The sequence below is a fragment of the Eleginops maclovinus genome, chromosome 5 (assembly GCF_036324505.1).
Source record: "Eleginops maclovinus isolate JMC-PN-2008 ecotype Puerto Natales chromosome 5, JC_Emac_rtc_rv5, whole genome shotgun sequence".
Lineage (NCBI taxonomy): Eukaryota > Metazoa > Chordata > Actinopteri > Perciformes > Eleginopidae > Eleginops > Eleginops maclovinus.
Window position 1 is genome coordinate 26177529 of NC_086353.1, and position 18869 is coordinate 26196397.

General features: G+C 41.8%; 1 protein-coding gene across 1 annotated transcript in view; it reads left to right on the plus strand.

Annotated features, from left to right (window-relative positions):
- The window catches only part of si:dkey-28b4.8 (sarcoplasmic/endoplasmic reticulum calcium ATPase 2), a 31958-nt gene that overhangs the window by 8341 nt on the left and 4748 nt on the right, over positions 1 to 18869 (plus strand). Inside the window, 16 exon segments of the mRNA XM_063883365.1 lie at positions 2719 to 2857; positions 7024 to 7190; positions 11687 to 11842; positions 11927 to 12068; positions 12372 to 12415; positions 12417 to 12539; positions 13638 to 13726; positions 13888 to 13990; positions 14098 to 14229; positions 14780 to 14905; positions 14993 to 15214; positions 15343 to 15454; positions 16482 to 16720; positions 17509 to 17729; positions 17832 to 18034; positions 18186 to 18271. Coding sequence (XP_063739435.1) covers positions 2719 to 2857; positions 7024 to 7190; positions 11687 to 11842; positions 11927 to 12068; positions 12372 to 12415; positions 12417 to 12539; positions 13638 to 13726; positions 13888 to 13990; positions 14098 to 14229; positions 14780 to 14905; positions 14993 to 15214; positions 15343 to 15454; positions 16482 to 16720; positions 17509 to 17729; positions 17832 to 18034; positions 18186 to 18271 — 2304 coding nt within the window.

An 18869-nucleotide genomic window follows, 5' to 3' on the forward strand; every position in this document is an offset into this window, starting at 1 on the left:
AGTTCTTTTGAGCTACAAAAATAAAGTTTCTTATTTGTAAATATTTAAAGAAATGATTTTTAGGTATATTAAATGTATTAACTAGTTCCTCAAAAGACATTAGTTTGCTTGAAGAATATAAATCTTTAATAGACCTTATCCCTTTATCTGCCCAGCTTTTAAAACCTGCATCCAATCTTCCTGGTTTGAAGTCTGTATTACCCCAAATGGGGCTATAACTAGACAAATTATGAGGAATACCAAAATATTTCTTCACCACATACCATACATTGATCATATTAAGAACAATTGGGTTTGAACATTTTTTCCGATGGTGTTTGAGATTGGCTGAGTATATATACCCTTTTAGGGTCAGACCATGTGTGACTTCAGCTGATTCCATATTAACCCATGATGGGGGACCTTCTGTAGAAAAATAAAACATTATGGTTCTGAGCTGAGCCGCCCAATAATACCATTGCACATTAGGGCACTGGAGCCCCCCTCTATCATAAGGCAAGTACAAGAGTGAAAGGCGGAGCCTGGGACGCCTGTTGTTCCAAATAAAGTTAGTGAATAACTTAGTAAGTCTCATGAAAAGATGCTTTGGGGGTGACAAAGGAATATTCTGAAATAAGTACAGTAATTTGGGTAAAATATTCATTTTCAGAACATTTATACGACCGATTAAGGATATGGGTAGTAATGTCCATCGATCAATAGAATTAGAAATATTTTCCAATAGTGGTTCATAATTTACAGAAACTATGTTCTCTAGTTTTGGTACAATTCGTATTCCCAGATATGTAAAGCTATCGGTTAAATGAAAAATGATAGGGTTGTTCTGGAATTGTACCCTATCGTTATCGTCTAGAAGCATTAACATACTTTTTGAGTGATTTACTTTATATCCTGATATCTTCCCAAATGTTCCTATAAGCACTAAAAGAGCCGGTATAGAATGACTAAGATTTTTGAGAAAAAAGAGAACATCATCGGCAAACAAAGCAATTTTGTGTTCTACCTGACCAACTTTAACTCCAGCAATGTCCATATGTTTTCTAACTGCAATGGCTAAGGGTTCTATAGAAATTACAAAGAGGAGAGGAGAGAGAGGCGATCCCTGTTGACATCCCCTAGATATATTGAAAGGTTTCGACACTGTATTGTTCGTAAGTACCTCAGCTACTAGGTCATTACAGAGAATTTTAACCCATTTGCAAAATTTCTCCCCAAAGCCAAATTTAGCCAAAAGATCAAAGAGGTAGGGCCACGTTACACGGTCGAAGGCCTTCTCTGCATCCAGTGACAAGATTGCAGTGTCTTGCGCATTCCGCTGGTTATGAAGGATGTTGAGAAGCCTTCTTACGTTGTGAAATCCTTGTCTGCGTTGTATAAAACCATTTTGGTCCTCTCCTATTAAATTAGGTAATACTGCTTCCAATCTCCGTGCCAACACTTTACATATTATTTTAGTATCTGAATTAAGAAGACTTATTGGGCGCATGTTTTCACATTTTGTGTTACTTTTTCCTGGTTTTGGTAACAGTGTGATTAGTGCTCCTCTCATTGATGCTGGAAGAAGGCCGAATTCAAATGCCTCTACTGCCATGTCTAAAAAAGGACTTATCAATTTGTCTTTAAATTTCTTATAAATATCTATTGGTAGACCATCCGGACCTGACGCTTTTCCTGATGTCATTGCATCAATAGCTAATGCTATCTCTTCTACAGTAATCCCCTCTTCAAGATTCAGCTGATCTTCCTCTGAGATCTGAGGCAATTCAAGGTCTTCTAAAAATTGTGTTCGTAGCTCATCATTAGGAGAAATATCTGGACTATATAGATTATTATAGTAGTCTCTGAAAGCTTCATTTATCTTAATTGGATCTATAATATTTCCAGATGGTGTTTCAATTGTAACAATAGCCCGTTCCTCTTGCCTTTTTTTAATTTGCCAAGCAAGTAGTTTTCCTGATTTATCTCCATGCTCGTAGAAATTCTGTTTTAGTTTACTTATTTTTGCTGCCGCTTTTACTGCTGACTTTCCATTATATTGTGCCCTTAAAAGAAGTAATTTATCATGTTCATCTTTATTTGCTACTCTATTCTGATATATAGTCCTTTCCAATTCACTGATCTGTCTCTCCAGCTGCCTTATGTCTTTTCTAGATTGTTTGACTTTTGAGCTACAATATCCAATAATTTGGCCCCTAATGTAGGCTTTGAAAGCTTCCCATCTTATACAAGCGGATGTTTCAGATGTATTTATTTCAAAATAAAAGTCAATTTGTTTACCCAGAAATTCTACAAATAAAGGGTCTTGTAGCCATCCTGCCTGCAATCGCCATTTAGGAGGCGTGTTGGACATCCTTTTATCAGCATATGTTAGTGATACAGCAGCATGGTCAGATATTACCACAGTATGATATGTACAATCTGCTATCTTTGAAAGCAGTGTTGCCGATACCAAAAAGTAGTCAATGCGTGAGTAATGTTGGTGTATGTTATTTTTCTGTACTGCTTGTGGAGTCTTGACCATCCCCTGCTTTTAAATCACTACTGAACATATCCCAAGTAGAGCAATGCCCATCCCAGCAAGACCTGATATACTTTAAAAACCTCCCTGCTGTCTCCGTCTTCACATGAACGCAACCTTGCTGGAAGGGCTTTTTCCATCAACAGTCCTAGCTTCCACAGTGACCATTCAAAGAACCTTTCTGTGTTTGTGTCCTTCAGGAGCGTAATGCAGAGAACGCCATCGAGGCTCTGAAAGAGTACGAGCCAGAGATGGGCAAGGTGTACCGACAGGACAAGAAGAGCGTCCAGAGAGTCAGGGCCCGAGACATCGTTCCTGGAGACATCGTGGAAGTGGCTGGTAAGCAGACTAATAACAGGACAGGAAGTAACAAGTCTCAACATCCTTTCAGTGTCAAATACTCTTTGGTTAGGTTTGATTTTATGTAGGATTCTGTAGGCTTTAATTTAACTAAGCACATTTGATTTCCTCCTTCAATGACTAAAACGACTTATGTTTCATAGTAATTCCAATAGTGATGTTTTACAGTAGAAAAACAAACAGCCATAGGAAGGTGTGCAACCAGCCCTGTCACCTAATCTAACAGCTTTATTGATCTGCATTTTCTATGTGAAAATGTTTGCATGCAAAGTTCCTCACAGAAACCATTGCGGTGTCTGAATTTGGACACATTACAGTATGTCACCGTCAACACACTGCATATTAAGCATCTTTTATTAATATATAGTGCGCTGTTCCAACGGTCCAACCACAACCGGTTGATAGCGTGTCACACAATTGTGACCAGGCCCGGCCTCAGCCTCTCAGCGACTTATTTGTTTTCTAAAGTTGCTATAGTAGTACAGAGCAGAGGAAATCCTAAACATGCCGACACAATCCATATACTGTATGTTTTTGCCTTGTTTGGTTGTTATAGCATACCCAATATATGCACACAGCTGTGTGTGATTTTATGTGTCAAAGACTGTATATTAGCAGTCTGGTTTGGTCTTACCCCTCATCTACTCTAGTTTGGTCAAAATAAACTCCTAAATAAAAACATTTAAATGTAAGAGTGCCGTTCTAAACCATTGGTGATGTACTCAGCCGATTGTCAAAGCCCATACTGTATATATTTATAAAAACCTCCAACCTTAAATAGCACTCATTTGGAGCTTTCTTAATATGCGGTTCTCCACCAGCTATTTAAAAATCTGGCTCTTGAGCTTACTAGAAAGGGAGCGACCAGTGGGTTTATCAATGCTTTTCATATTGAAAACAGTTGCAAGCTGTGACTGAAATTGATTAGAATAATTGTGTCGTAACTAAAGTAATAAGCCAAATAAGCTAGGAAATGCAACCAAATTAAACTTCAATAAATGCATAACTTTTCATTCTTTAATCCATCTTTTAATTGTATACTGCCTCTCTGGGTCAATTAAAATAATGACCCAGAGAGGCAGTATAATTGTATACTGCCTCTCTGGGTCATTATTTTAATCTAATGAATTGTATTATTAGAAATGACTGTTATATACTGCGGTCAAGTACTAAATAAGTAGTTATATCATGATGTGAAATTCTAGGACATGTTGTCCCTTTCGGTTTTCATCATTCTTTCATACTTTGGATGGTATGATGGTGAAACGTATTAAATTACATCCTACGTGCTATTATTAAAAAGTTGTAGTATAACGTTGAATCTGCAGTTAGAAGGAAAAGAACAAGTATATTAAAAAATCCCCTTCATGTTTATACACACTGCCCGAGCGTGTTTTTAGTGTATCTTTCACTGCATGCTGTTTACACACTGCGTCTTTGTTTAGTCAGTCCTGGCTCACATCTCTGCCCTCTCCTCTGGCTGTTATCGTCATGGAAACCCAGTGAGAGGTGCACAAGGCCCTCATGGAAAGTATTTGATCTCAAAAGCCTTTGTAGTATGGCTTCGAGCATGCTCAAATGAACGATAAGAGATGTAATGTCATCCTTATTTCAATAGTCTGTTAATGATATGTATGGAATCTTATTTAATGGTCTTCTGTGTAAACCTGTTTCATCCACTCGGAGTGCTTCTGGAGTGCCGACATTTTTCCCTCGGGTGTTAGAGTGCATGTAGACGTTTAAGGTCCTTGTGACTGTCACTGTAAATATGAAGTGCTCAGGCTTTTTTGGAGGTTATGAATGTAATTTGTCTAACTACAGTAGAGGAGGCCAGCTGTATTCACAGATCCACAAATCAATTCAGCTGGGCTGTAGGAACATTTGAATGATCACACACGCCATTTTATCTTGACCCAGTAAGAAAAGAATCCTCCAGATTCTCACTGCTATTTCAGGCTGCTCGGAGAGAGGAAACGGGGTTAGGTGTGTGTGTGTGTGTGTGTGTGTGTGTGTGTGTGTGTGTGTGTGTGTGTGTGTGTGTGTGTGTGTGTGTGTGTGTGTGTGTGTGTGTGTGTGTGTGTGTGTGTGTGTGTGTGTGTGTGTGTGTGTGTGTGTGTGTGTGTGTGTGTGTGTGTGTGTGTGTGTGAGCGGCAGAGAGATCCTGTGCCCTTCTGTTTGTAGTGAAAGTATTAGACTTCAAGGTCATGGGAACTCGAGTGTGGCTGTGTTTAATGTGACTCACAGTTCAATTCTCTTTCTGCTGTTTTTAGCCCAACATAATAGAGGCTTAAATATGACTTTTTCACTACGGTGCCAGTTCTTGTTATTCATTTAGGCTTATTCAGCCCCCGAAAAAATGAAGAGACCACTTCAGCATTATCAGTTTCTCTGGTTTCATCATTTATAGGTTTGTCTTTGAGTTCAATGATTTATTAAATGTTTTATTGTATCATATAAACTACTGATAACATTTCTCTGTGTTGGAATTCAACAGACACTGGACTGGCTGCCATACATGTAGAGATAAAGATTTAAGAAACAATTGGAGTGGGCTCTTAATTTCTTCCGCGGCTGTATATATATAACTACCTGTATTCATCATTATTACGAAAAAGATAATTTAAGTAGATTGAAGTTCGAGGATTTTCACTCAAACATTGATAAATAGTGAAAGGGCTTTTCATTTATTAAATAACAACTTTTTTGAGCAATGTCTTCATTACGAATGAATATATGTGACTTTAGGTAAGAATATTTCTGCTCTAGTAAACGTTTCATTGCTCTCTAACATGGCACATGTTTCCTTTTAGTGCTTAGATTGTATCTCAGGATAACTTGTCAAAGTGGAAAGGAAGCACAAGGCTAACGTGTCAGTGCAGCCTCTCCTTCATTTCTCTCTCTGAGTTTCTCTGACTCACATATAAACACGTATAAACAGTTTATGAAAGGCTGTGCTCTTAGCAAAAAGAATTCTAAACTTCCATGTGAATCCATCTGTCCGTATTACATAAAGCAGACATCTTACCAAAATGGTAGTCTGTCTGTATGTCTGTCCTTCAATTTCTCCACAACCATTTATTGAACTGCACACCTAGCGAGTGTATTGCCAAACACTTAAGGAAGCCCAGCGTGAAGTGTATTTGTTTGGATGAGCGGTTCTCAGGAAAGCTGCATGGAGCAAACCTGGAGACTCAGCAATCTGCCAAACAGGCTCTGCACTGGGGTTTAAATGTCATGAACACTAACAGGAGAACAGACACAGATACAGGAGAACATTCCTGCCTACTGCCATAACTTTATATAACAAGTCACCGCTGGCTGGCAGATCTCCTCTCCATCTGCTGGATAACTGGACTGTTCATTTTACAGTTATATTCAATTGAATATTCCCTTCCTTACACACGCAATATTTATGTAACATCCTGCTTTATATTTTGTGTACATTTTTATTCTGACATGTATATTTCTCTACTTTTTTAATGCTATTTTATTTCTATTGAGATGTTTACATTTTCTATTGTTTATTTCTAGTCTTTTAATTTGACTGTGTACAATGCCTTACTCTCACATGTGCTCATGACACAGGACATTTTTATAACAGTCATTTGACTTGCTGAATAACATGCATACATTGCAAGATGTTTTAACCTCATTAAATAATTGACTATAACTTTGTCTCATGTTACCAAGCCCACAGGAAGTGAGCTGGCCACATTTTAGTAGTAACAGTTGAACTACAACTTCTGTGTCAGTCTTGTGATTTCATTTGAGCCCAAAATAGTTTTCCCTGTTGACTTTAGGAAAGTGAGCTAAAACGTTTTGTATAATTCATACATGATAGATAGACCATTGAGGTCTGCTTGGTGTCTTGGCCTATAGAGCTGTTTTATTATTTAATTACATGGTGTGGAGATAGTAGAGTGGGAAGCAAAGACAAGCAGTTCATGCAATATTGTCCACTTTCAAGTTGTTTAAAATGATTAAATAAAGATTAACTGTAAAGTTTGTCCTGTTTGGATTTTTAAGAGGCACCCTTCTTCACCGCTCTTGTTAAGGAAGCAAAGTTAAGCTACAGTTTTGAATAAAAACCCACAATAGTCCTTATCTAAACTTAATGAAATCATTATCTGTTTATTACCTTGCAGTTGGGGATAAGGTCCCAGCTGACATCCGACTGACCTCCATCTGCTCCACGACTCTGAGGGTGGACCAGTCCATCCTGACGGGGGAGTCTGTGTCGGTGCTGAAACACACAGACCCTGTCCCAGACCCCCGAGCTGTCAACCAGGACAAGAAGAACATGCTCTTCTCTGTGAGTCTCAACAACCACATGGGTATCAGTCAAAAATAAAGATCTCTTAAGTTGAGAAGTCCACGGAGCCCTGTGAATAAAGCCATGCTAGTTTTTCCCTCTCCAAATGTTAGCCTTACTAATGCCCTTTTCCATCAAACCGGATCTGGTTCAAGATCCGATCTTTTGCTTTTCTGGTGCTTTTCTGGTTCTAGCCTGTAGCATACCTTGTGTTTCCACAGCTCAGAGGCCGAGTGGAGCCCAAGTGGAGCTGCGTCATTGCGTCATCGTTTGCGTCATGACGTAACCGCTTATGACTGATTCATATTCACTGTCTGCCTGTCACACGAGCAGCTGATGCATACCCCCCCCATGTTTCAATCTGAATTGACGCTGTTTTGCATCACAACGCTGTTATGAAAGTGTCTCTGGCATTGGACAGGTGATGTTAGCATAGCCAGCGAGGCTACTCTCACTATCTTCACTACTCTGTTATCCTATTGTGGCATAAGCCGTTTTCCACAGGCATATTTTACCGGTGTAGTTTTCATTATGATTTTACTTCTGATAGTAACCTGTGTAGTCCATGTATTGATTCCATCCGATAGCTGCAATAATACAACAGGAGAACGTCTGCCTGCGCTTCCCAATGATCAATTACAGTGAACGGATGGTGATTAAAGTACGGTAAAATAAACAGCATCACACTGAGCCTGGTTAGTGTTGCCTGACTTTATAGAGTGTGTGTTTATAAGTGCGTGGTCGTGTTCTAGTCACTTTGCTGAGCGGTGCTGCTCGCTACAACTTCTACTCGCTGTACTCGCCATGAACTGTTATTGCTCAGGTTAATCTCGCCCCTCCGAAGTAAGCGTATTGGTTCGTATTGGAAACACGGTGGAAACACAAAAAAACAGATCTTTATCTGCTCTGGCTCCAGCTCTGGCTCCAGCTCTGGCTCCAGCTCTGGCTCCAGCTCTGGCTCCAGCTCTGGCTCCAGCTCTGGCTCCAGCTCTGGCTCCAGCTCTGGCTCCAGCTCTGTGGAAAAACGGCATAATTTACCAGAGGATGTCCTGGGTTTCCTAGTTTCGGTTATGCTGCCTGGTACAGCTGACAGTCCTGCAGGTCTCAGACGGTTAATCTGACCTGCTTTAACTGGAGCACCCAACATTGCTTATTATATATATAACTGTCCGCTGAGAGGTCGCTGTTGACCCTAGTCACAACCATTTAAATGAAGTATGTGAAATACTGTAGCAGATTGTTAATAATTAATTACCAATTGCTCCATCATAAATACATACATTTAGTGTAGAGCAGGGCTATTCAACTTCATTAGCAAGTGGGCCAAATAGGAAAATCACAGGGGGTTTGTGGGCCACACAATACTTTGTCAAGGACTCAATACAAATAAGTCTTACTTGCAGTAGTGTTAATAGATACTAATACATTAAATTAACTACTAGAACACGTGCATCCCTTTTTTCACTTTAATTGTGTCACCACAAATCATTGCAGAAAGCAACCAATCCATACAAAAGAAGTAGGAAAGCTATGGTTACAAGGTTCGACACAAAAGTGCACAATGTTGCATCTTTACAACTATCCAGACATGAGGTTCCATGTCCACTAATGTACACAACAAGATGAACATAATAAAACGATATTCATCACATCAACAGTAAGTAACCCTGTTTATAATATCCTCAACACTTCCAAGCATACATAAGGTGCTTTGAAAACAACACACATCCATAAAATGTAAGGCTAAATGCAAAACATAGGAAAACAATACCCATCAGACTCACAATAACATTCATGTCTTGGAAACATTTTTACAGTTTGCAAAACAGTGAGTAGGCTTGTTTGAATGACCATAACATGAATGACCATAAAAACAGATCTACATACCGCAGACTTCTGTCATGTTTAGCCTGTTTGAGTCAGTGAGAGAAATTACACTGCCTTGATTTAGCTATTTCAGCATAGTTTGGCTCGTAAGTGGTAAGAGCAATCCTGAGACACTCATGCAACTTCTCATTGGCATGGAGCAACGTGCCCTTGTTTTGATGGCATTCATATGAGAAAAGCTAGACTCACAAGTAAAGGTAGATCCAAACATTGTCAGTATAAACAAGGCCACCTTCCTCATTGTGGGGTACTGATACTGGCTAACATGGTTAGACCAAAAGTCTACCACACCCTCAGACTGCAGGAGCTGTTTTAAAGCAAAGGAAGACTGCACATCAACCAGCTCCACCTGAAAGAGGCTCTCATCAATGCAAGACAGTACCTCTTTTACTTTTACACAGAAGTCTGCATCAGGCTTGATGTAAAATGGGTCACGAGCAAACTGCAATACCTCAGTTGGAATGCTGAAGCCTTGGAATCTGTCAGTAAAGTTTTCAGTCAATTTTGTCATGAAGTCTGTCATGACTGGTGTTATGTTTGCCCTGGGTGATGTGGTCATAAATGCATGGAGTTGTGGGAAATGCAGCTTTTGTTGTCATAAGGTCTGTTTTGAAGATCGTTAGCTTTGTCTTGAAGGCACAAAGTCTTTCAACCAAATCAGCGATAGACTTTTCGCGGCCCTGCAGTTCGCAATTCAAAATGTCCAAAAATGTCACACAGAAAGTAAACATCTGCCTTAAACTGTTCATCCAACATGAGCTCCAAGAGGTTTGAAGCTTGTTTGTGCTTACACGTGCCAAGGAAAGACACAGAAACGGTCCAGGACCTTTCCTTTGCTGAGCCATCGGACATCGTTGTGGACGAGTAAGTCCGTGTGTTCAGCAAACGTGTCAGCAAGCAGCTGACAGAACAGGCGGTGTTGCAGGCTGGAGGTTGAGCGATTGAAATTCACAATTTGCATGTCAGTGTCCATGGTGTTTTTCAAATCACCACTGAGCTTTGCACACAACACAGATTGATGAATAATACAGTGTAAATACTGCATGTGTGGGGCTATGGCAGATAGACGCGCCACCAGCCCCTGCACTCTGCCGGTCATAGCTGGAGCGCCATCAGTGACCAACAGGCACACTTTTTAAATCCAGTTGACGTTCGTTAAAAAACGAGACTATCGTTTGAAAAATAACCTCACCTGTAGTGTGTCCCTCCAACGGAATAAGCCCCAGAAGTTCTTCCCTAAAGCGATCTCCATCTAAAAACCTCACATAGATGCATAGCTGGGCCATGTCAGTACAGTCAGTTGATTCGTCCACAGCGTTTGATATAAACTCCGCTTTTCGAAGGTTTTCCAAAAGCTTCCTTGACACACCCTTTGCAAGTAGTTCCACTCTGCGAGGTGTTGTGTCTGAGAGAGGTACTTTTTTAATGGCTGAAGTGACGCTGTCTTTAACTTTTTGGTCAATAACCACTTCATCAATGACAGCAAGCATGCACTCTTTAACGGTCTCCGCGTCGGTAAAGGGCCTCTTCTGTCCGGCTAGTGTCCAGGCTACTCGCAGGGATGCTATCGTAGCTCTGTCTTGTTCCGTGCAAAAGTGACTCAAAGCCACTTTGACTCCGTTCAAACGATGCTAGCAGTCCCTGTACTTTCCTTCTCCGTTCCTCTGAGCCCGCGGGAAAACTGGCAGAAAACGAGCCGTGATTTGAGTAATAGTGTCGCTTTACGTTGTATTCTTTCATCACGGATATACATTCGTTGCACAATAAACACACCGGTTTATTACTTGCTGCTGGCAAAGTAAATAAATATTTGTCAGTCCATTCATTCTGGAATTGGCGATTCTACGAATCAACTTTACGTGTCTTTGGCTTGGAGAGAGACATTGAAACTCTTGTACTGTCTCTGTGGCCCGCGAACCTTCCAGACGCATTTGATGAGGCCCGTTATTTTGGCTGCTGCACTCTGAGCCGCAGGCAAAACAAGCCGAGTTTTGCATGAGGACTGTAATTTGCCTGCGACTCAGAGCGCAGCAGGCAAAACAACGGGCCTCATTCAAATGAATGGAGAAACCTGCGTTTTCGCCGCATCGCCGGATTTAGTGTGATTCAGACATTAGTTCTATTTATGCTATTACACATATGCCATTTCGATTTGCAGGCAACTTCTTGTGGCCAGAAAAAAGTTCAGAAGCTCCAGATTCGGCCCGCGGGCCGCTAGTTGAATAGGGCTGGGTAGAGTGTACATTCTTATGGGATTTAACGAAACACTTTTTTTTAGTAACATAATGTAATACTTTGGGGCACCACATTTTTTTTAATGTAAATTGAGGTAAACCCTAGTTTTGTTTGAAAGCAAAACAATGCCAGTTGAATTCCTAACTTACTTCTAAGTGATGGAATAAAGCCTCTTATCATTCAATTATTAAGCTAACATCAACTAATTCTTTATTCAGTTCCTCTGCTATCACAGAATTCAGTATATTTTGTAATAATGTAGATTTGCCTTCATTTCAAATGCAGCTACATGAGAATGAATCACATCTATTACATCGGTGCTGAAAACTCTTTTGAGAACCAGTTTCACAGTAAAGATCATGACCTTTGCCCAGGGAACCAACATAGCAGCGGGCCGTGCCATTGGGGTTGTCGTGGCAACAGGGGTGCAGACAGAGATTGGGAAAATCCGAGATGAGATGGCTGCCACTGACCCTGAGAGGACCCCCCTGCAACAGAAACTGGACCAGTTTGGAGAACAGCTGTCTAAGGCGAGGACCCTATGCCAACTGTATCATTTATTGTGATAAATTGTCCTCTACAGATTGAATATATCTTTCACGGTTCCCCTGCAGGTCATCAGTGTGATCTGTGTGGCAGTGTGGGCCATCAATGTGGGACACTTCAACGACCCGGTCCATGGAGGCAGCTGGCTGAGAGGAGCTGTGTACTATTTCAAGATCGCTGTGGCTCTGGCTGTGGCTGCCATACCAGAAGGTCAAACCTTAAATCTGTCCATCAATGCAGAAACATCACCTCTCACACATGTTGTTACACTGTCCGTGCGAGGGCAAAAACATAGGCGTGGTGCATCTTTCTCTTCTCACTCTAAATAACCGTACATGTGTCATTGAGCAAGGCACCTACATCCCAACAATGATGCTTGAGAAGGCTGCAGTTTTCTTTGCAGATTATCATTGCAATTACCAAATTACATTTTTTTTAACCAAGACAAACTCTTTCCCTCTCTTAAAGAAAGCTTTCTCATCTCCATGCTCTTCTTCTGGTTTTCTCACACAGGCCTCCCAGCAGTCATCACTACCTGCCTGGCTCTGGGCACACGGAAGGATGGCCAGGAAGAACGCCATCGTGCGAAGCCTGCCGTCAGTGGAGACGCTGGGCTGCACCTCAGTCATCTGCTCCGACAAGACAGGAACACTGACCACCAACCAGATGTCCGTGTGCAGGGTAAGATCACACAGCTGTATCAGCCTCATAATGCCCTCATAGATAAGACTCAGGGATATTAATCACGTGACAGTCATCATGGCGTCCATCAGTTATCCATGAGGGAGCATCCAAATCAGGCAACATAGTTTCAGTGAGTTTATGTACACAATGAACCACTATAAAACTACTTTTGGGTTAACGAATAGTTCTTTATGATAAATCCATGCACCCTAAATCAGGGGTGTCCAAACTACGGCCAGGGTGCCAAATGCGGCCCGCTGGCCCTTTTGAATCGGCCCTAAGCAAACTTTCTCAATTCTCATTAAAAAAAAAGTATAATGACATATGGCCCCCAAAGTAAACTTGTGCTTGCCTTGTATTGTACTTCTTAAAAATATATTGAAAAATATATTACTTTTAAATATGTAACAGTTTTCATATGTTAACAAGCTCACTTTTCAAATTAATTCAGTCAATTAGAGTTGAGAACATTTTCTAACTTGTTGATAAGAAAACAGCCCAATAACTTATTTACATCAGAAACTTGAGACATTCCCTTTATATTTCCTCTTATAATAAGCAATCTGAGGCGTCTGTTTTAGGAATGAGCTGCCAGCAAAATAAATGAAACCCTATGGAGAGCTGTGAAGTAGGGGTTTTTCAAGCATCAAGCATAATGTTATGATAATAGATTGATTTTGCTAACTTATAACTTAACTTATGAGGCAATATACCTCACCTGTAATGAGGGGCCCAGACCTTTGTATATTTGTCTGTATGTTGCGCTCAGTGGAAGAAGTTTGGAAAACTCTGCCCTAAATGATCATATGGAAACCAGTATTAAAGTAATGGCAGCAGTAAAATAAAGACTCTCGCTAATAAACTGGGGAAAAAAATAAAAGGAGGTTCATATAAGCAAAGACCAAATAACTGCTTTCATCTGAGAAGTTCTGCTGTTAGAAAAGTGATGAAAAAGTGCATCGCTACAAATACTTTAGAAGTTGCTGAGTGTCAAATGTCCTGATGGAATGTGGACCTAACCTTCATGTGTCTTCTAATATTATGGAACTAATCAACTACTGCATTGTGTTTCTGCATGTGTTTGCAACTGTTTAGATGTTTGTAGTAGACAGTGTGTCAGGGGAGCGCTGCAGCCTGAACGAGTTCACAGTGACCGGATCTACTTACGCCCCTGAAGGGGAAGTGTGAGTGTCTTTAACCTTTAATCCCTAGCCATTAACCGCTGGCAGTTTGTGAATTATGCATGGACATGGATTGAAAGAGCCCACAATGTATCTACTCTTCCTTATTCTCACCATCTGTGTTCACGCCCTCCACTTTTCCCTCTTTACTGCGGTGTCTACAGGTATAAGGATGGCTCAGTTGTGAAGAGCAGTCAGTATGAAGGCCTGGTGGAGTTAGCCTCCATCTGTGCTCTGTGCAATGACTCCTCACTGGACTTCAACGAGGTGAGACGGGACTTTAGGCACACCAGCAGAGATTACCTTACAATGGATATGTCTTACGAGCAACAGTCAGAACAGCTAACTAAAACCACTGTGTGTGTGTTTGTCAGTCTAAGGGTGTGTTCGAGAAGGTTGGGGAGGCCACAGAGACGGCGCTCTGCTGTCTGGTGGAGAAGATGAACGTGTTCGACACTGAGCTGAGAGGACTCCGCCCTGCAGAGAGAGCTACAGCCTGCTGCTCAGTAAGTGTGTGTGTGTGTGTGTGTGTGTGTGTGTGTGTGTGTGTGTGTGTGTGTGTGTGTGTGTGTGTGTGTGTGTGTGTGTGTGTGTGTGTGTGTGTGTGTGTGTGTGTGTGTGTGTGTGTGTGTGTGTGTGTGTGTGTGTGTGTGTGTGTGTGTGTGTGTGTGTGTGTGTGTGTGCATTTAAAGTGATGCTGGTGAAAATGAATCCTTCCTTTTGACTTCTGCAGACCTACCCATGCATCTCCTCCTGTTCCGCTCGGAGACATAAAGCTAATGTTCTGACCCGTTTCATATTCTGTACGTCACACACACATGCAGCAAACAGTCAAGTGATCATTTTATGTATCATATTTGATCTCATCTAAAAGTTGCCAAGACGCAATAGCAGTCATTACATGTTTCATCTAGCAGATTTGAACTTTGGATGAAAACAAATTCACATTAACATTTGTACACCATTCGTTTAGATTAGCTGATTTCTGATTGTTCTTCCAGGAACGCTGTACTGTACAAAGTGTACATATCAATGTTGTATTCTTGTTGTTTTCAGGTAATTAAGCAGCTGATGAAGAAGGAGCTGACGCTGGAGTTTTCCAGAGACAGGAAATCCATGTCCGTCTTCTGTTCCTCCAATAAACACATCAGGTCTGCCTCTGGAGCCAAGATGTTTGTCAAGGTGTGTTTCAACAACTCCTAAGGTCTCTCACATTTTCATATTCCCAGCAATGTCTAATCCCCCCCACCCCCCTCCCTCTGTCTGCAGGGAGCTCCAGAGAGCGTGCTAGAGCGCTGTAACTTTATCCGGGTCGGCGCGGCTTCTCGTGTGCCTTTGAGCCCAGCTGTCCGAGAGCAGATCCTGTCCACTGTGAGGGAGTGGGGAGCAGGCAGAGACACGCTGCGCTGCCTCGCCATGGCAACCAGGGACACGCCCCCTGACATCAAAGGCCTCAACGTGGAGAACTCAGCTACCTTTATTGACTACGAGGTGATGATGGTCATTTGGAAATGAAGATATCGGACACTTACAGCATGTGCCGGAGGGGAACCGTGAACTGGATAATCTTTACCAGTTACTTTATCTAAACTAGTTCCCACTCTCTTCCCTCTCCCCAGTCAGACCTGACCTTTGTGGGCTGTGTGGGCATGTTGGATCCCCCCAGGAAAGAGGTGCTTTCTGCGGTCCGAATGTGTCGGCAGGCTGGCATCAGGGTCATCATGATCACAGGTAACACGACCACAAACACATCTAAATGTACTGTGTATGTCCACAAACACTAGTAAAGGTTTAAAACAATAGGTCAAAACGTATAAAACTTAGATGATGAAATTCCAACTGCTGTTCACTCTGTTAGAGAAGGATGTGATACGCAGATGAAGACTCACCAGTCAGCCGGATCTTTAGAGGAAAACAGACACAACACACTTTAACTGAATGTTGGGTGTGAAACAAAACCATATCCTCAGTTACTATTTTGTACTTACACCTATTAAATGCTGCAGTCCTGCAAAGGGTCAGGAAACATGTAAACAAACTACAATGCTTGCGATTTGAGAGGTCAGGGAAGTTTGCTAATTTTCTTTTATGTCATTCTCTTTTATTTTCTAAACACCTGACCCATTTTACATTTCAATCACCAAAGACAATATATTGAAAACCCTCTAACTTACATGTTATGAAGCATTAAGCTCCATATTTAAAATCATTGAGAGACCTGAAGAGCTAACAGAACAGCCACAGATGTAAGCAGTGACCTGAGGGTTCAAACATAAAAGGGATCTGACATTACTCCCTATGCTATGATTATGATGTGAGAATACAATGAATATGTGCAATTGGCAGGATATGTAGCAATGGTAATGAGCACTTACCCACATGAGATAGATATATAGGCACTCTGACAGAATGATGACATTGTGCTTGTGCTTAATTAGTAATTAACCCAAGCAAATGAGAAGTTGCTTGCTAGGATCTCGTGAGAAAGCACCAGATAATCCGCTTATACACAAAACTAAAACATCTGTATTTTGAATCTTAAAATAAGATTCACATTCACTTTCACTGGAAAGCAATGAGTATTTAGTAAATGGCAGAATACACTAATTACAGAATGCATATATTACAATGGCAGAGTACACTGCTGCTTTGGTTTCTGACTGCAAGCGGTTTCATCTCCTCTAGTCCAGCTGGAAGGCGTCCGGCATCAAACGGATGAAGTGTTAACACGATGAGCTGATGATTCATTTCTTCCCAGGCGACAACAAAGGCACAGCCCTGTCTATTTGTCGGAGGGTGGGCATCATCACAGAACAGGAGGAGGAGCAGGAGGGCTTGGGGATCAATGGGGGCCTCACAGGGAGGGAGTTTGACGAGCTTCCCCCCCACCTGCAGCGGCAGGCCTGCAGGACCGTGCGCTGCTTCGCCCGGGTGGAGCCGGCACACAAGAGTCGCATAGTGGAGTACCTCCAGAGCCTCAATGAAATCACTGCCATGGTAAGAGAACCGCCTCAGACTGGAGATAGTGTTATAGAGCGGTGCAGGAATGAGTCCCACCACCCGGAAAAGCACTTCCTGTTCCCTCGCCTCAAAGTCCGTTTTTTACACTTTTTTGGTTAGATGCCTAAAATAATGTCAGCTGAGATGTCCATGATTTTCCTGCAACATATAATTAGTCAGTAATAGGTTGCATTTACATTGCATACATTTTTTTTACATTAGATTAGATCTAGTATACTTAATTGATCTCCAATCGACCCAGCAGTATGTTGATTTAGCTGTTGGTTTTATCCAGAGCCGAGTCAAAGTTGAATTCACCTCCATTTCGCCTCCAACTACAGCCTTATGTCTTTGTCCTTGTTTGATGCCAAAGGTTAGAGGTTTAAAGTAAATGCTGGTTTATAAGGACGACAGTCTTGATTACTCAGTAGGCTACAGGTGCGGGGCCACACCCCTCTAATCATTGAGCGCTGAGACTGCTGTTTATGGCGAGCAATCAAACAAACTGGCACACTTCTCCTTCTAATCAGGGAAGACATAAGTCCTGCAAACATTAGCAGCCTTTAGCTTTTCTTTGGTGACAATAAGGCATGTGACCGTGATGTACTTCGTTCACAGCCTAACAGCATTTTTCTTCTGTATTGTATTTCCACGTAAAAAATCATGAAGTGCTGTTGATATGTGAAGATTATCCTGCTGAACAAAACGCTCATGTACCGTAAGAGATGAAAGATCTTATTCTCTGCAATATTCCAACATGTAATGGAAAATTCCTGTGGCTTCAGACAGGTGACGGTGTGAACGACGCTCCTGCTCTAAAGAAGGCAGAGATCGGCATCGCTATGGGCAGCGGCACAGCTGTGGCTAAGTCCGCCTCTGAGATGATCCTGGCTGATGACAACTTCTCCACCATCGTGGCTGCAGTTGAGGAGGGCAGAGCCATTTACAATAACATGAAGCAGTTCATCAGATACCTGATCTCATCCAACATAGGGGAGGTGGTGTGGTAAGTATTGATGAATTGATGGAAGAGGAAGGTGTACTCACTTTAAGAACGACAGAGTTTCCTCACTGTAACTGCTTCTCATCTGTCCGTCCTCTCTCTCAGTATTTTCCTGACAGCAGCACTGGGCATGCCTGAAGCGCTGATCCCAGTCCAGCTGCTATGGGTCAACCTTGTCACTGACGGTTTCCCAGCAACGGCTCTGGGCTTCAACCCTCCAGACCTGGACATCATGTCCCGCCCCCCTAGAACCTCCAAAGAGCCTCTGATCTCCAGCTGGTTGTTCTGTCGCTACCTCATCATCGGATGTGAGTCATGAGCCGCGGACAGGATGGCATCATAGAAATAAGATCCTCAGTTTCTACCACATGCATACACATCTGCATATGCTTTATCCATCAGCCGATCATTTGACCTTTTTGACAACATGTCCTGTTCCTCACCCCTCTCTCTCTGCAGGTTATGTTGGAGCTGCTACTGTGGGGGCTGCTGCCTGGTGGTTCATGGCAGCCCATGACGGACCAAAAGTTTCCTTCTATCAACTGGTAAACACGTCACTATATCCTTCTGTAGTTGAACTGATATACCGTAGCACTAACACAAGCGGGTGAGCAGTTAACCATGTAGTGACCATTACCATGGTGTTACATGTTGCTAAAAATAGCAGTTAGAAAAACACCTTAGACAGGCACATCACTAGGGCTGCCATCGACTCAAGTATTTTCTAGTCGTCAATTCAGGCAATTAGTCGACTAATCGTCTCACGTATATGATATATTATGATTTATTAAAAAAAAAAAATCCTATTCCATTTTTTTTCTTCTCCCAAAATGGTTTCATTTTCAAAGGCTGATAAAGAACCTTATTATAACAGGATGGTACGTTGTGCTTCACATGGAATATAAAATAAAAATGTGATAATTAACCGTTGAAATATAAATCAAACAGTACACGAAGAAAGCGCATGAGAGTCACAGCGCACCGCACGGACGGAGCAGTCCGCCCAGCGGTACAAACAGCAGTAACTCCGGTTAGGATTCTTAATGAGTGTGTGAACAAGCAGCGAGCACACACACTGAGCATATTTGTTTCGCCGACTAATGATTAGTCGGGGGCAGCCCTACACATTACCTTAAATGTATC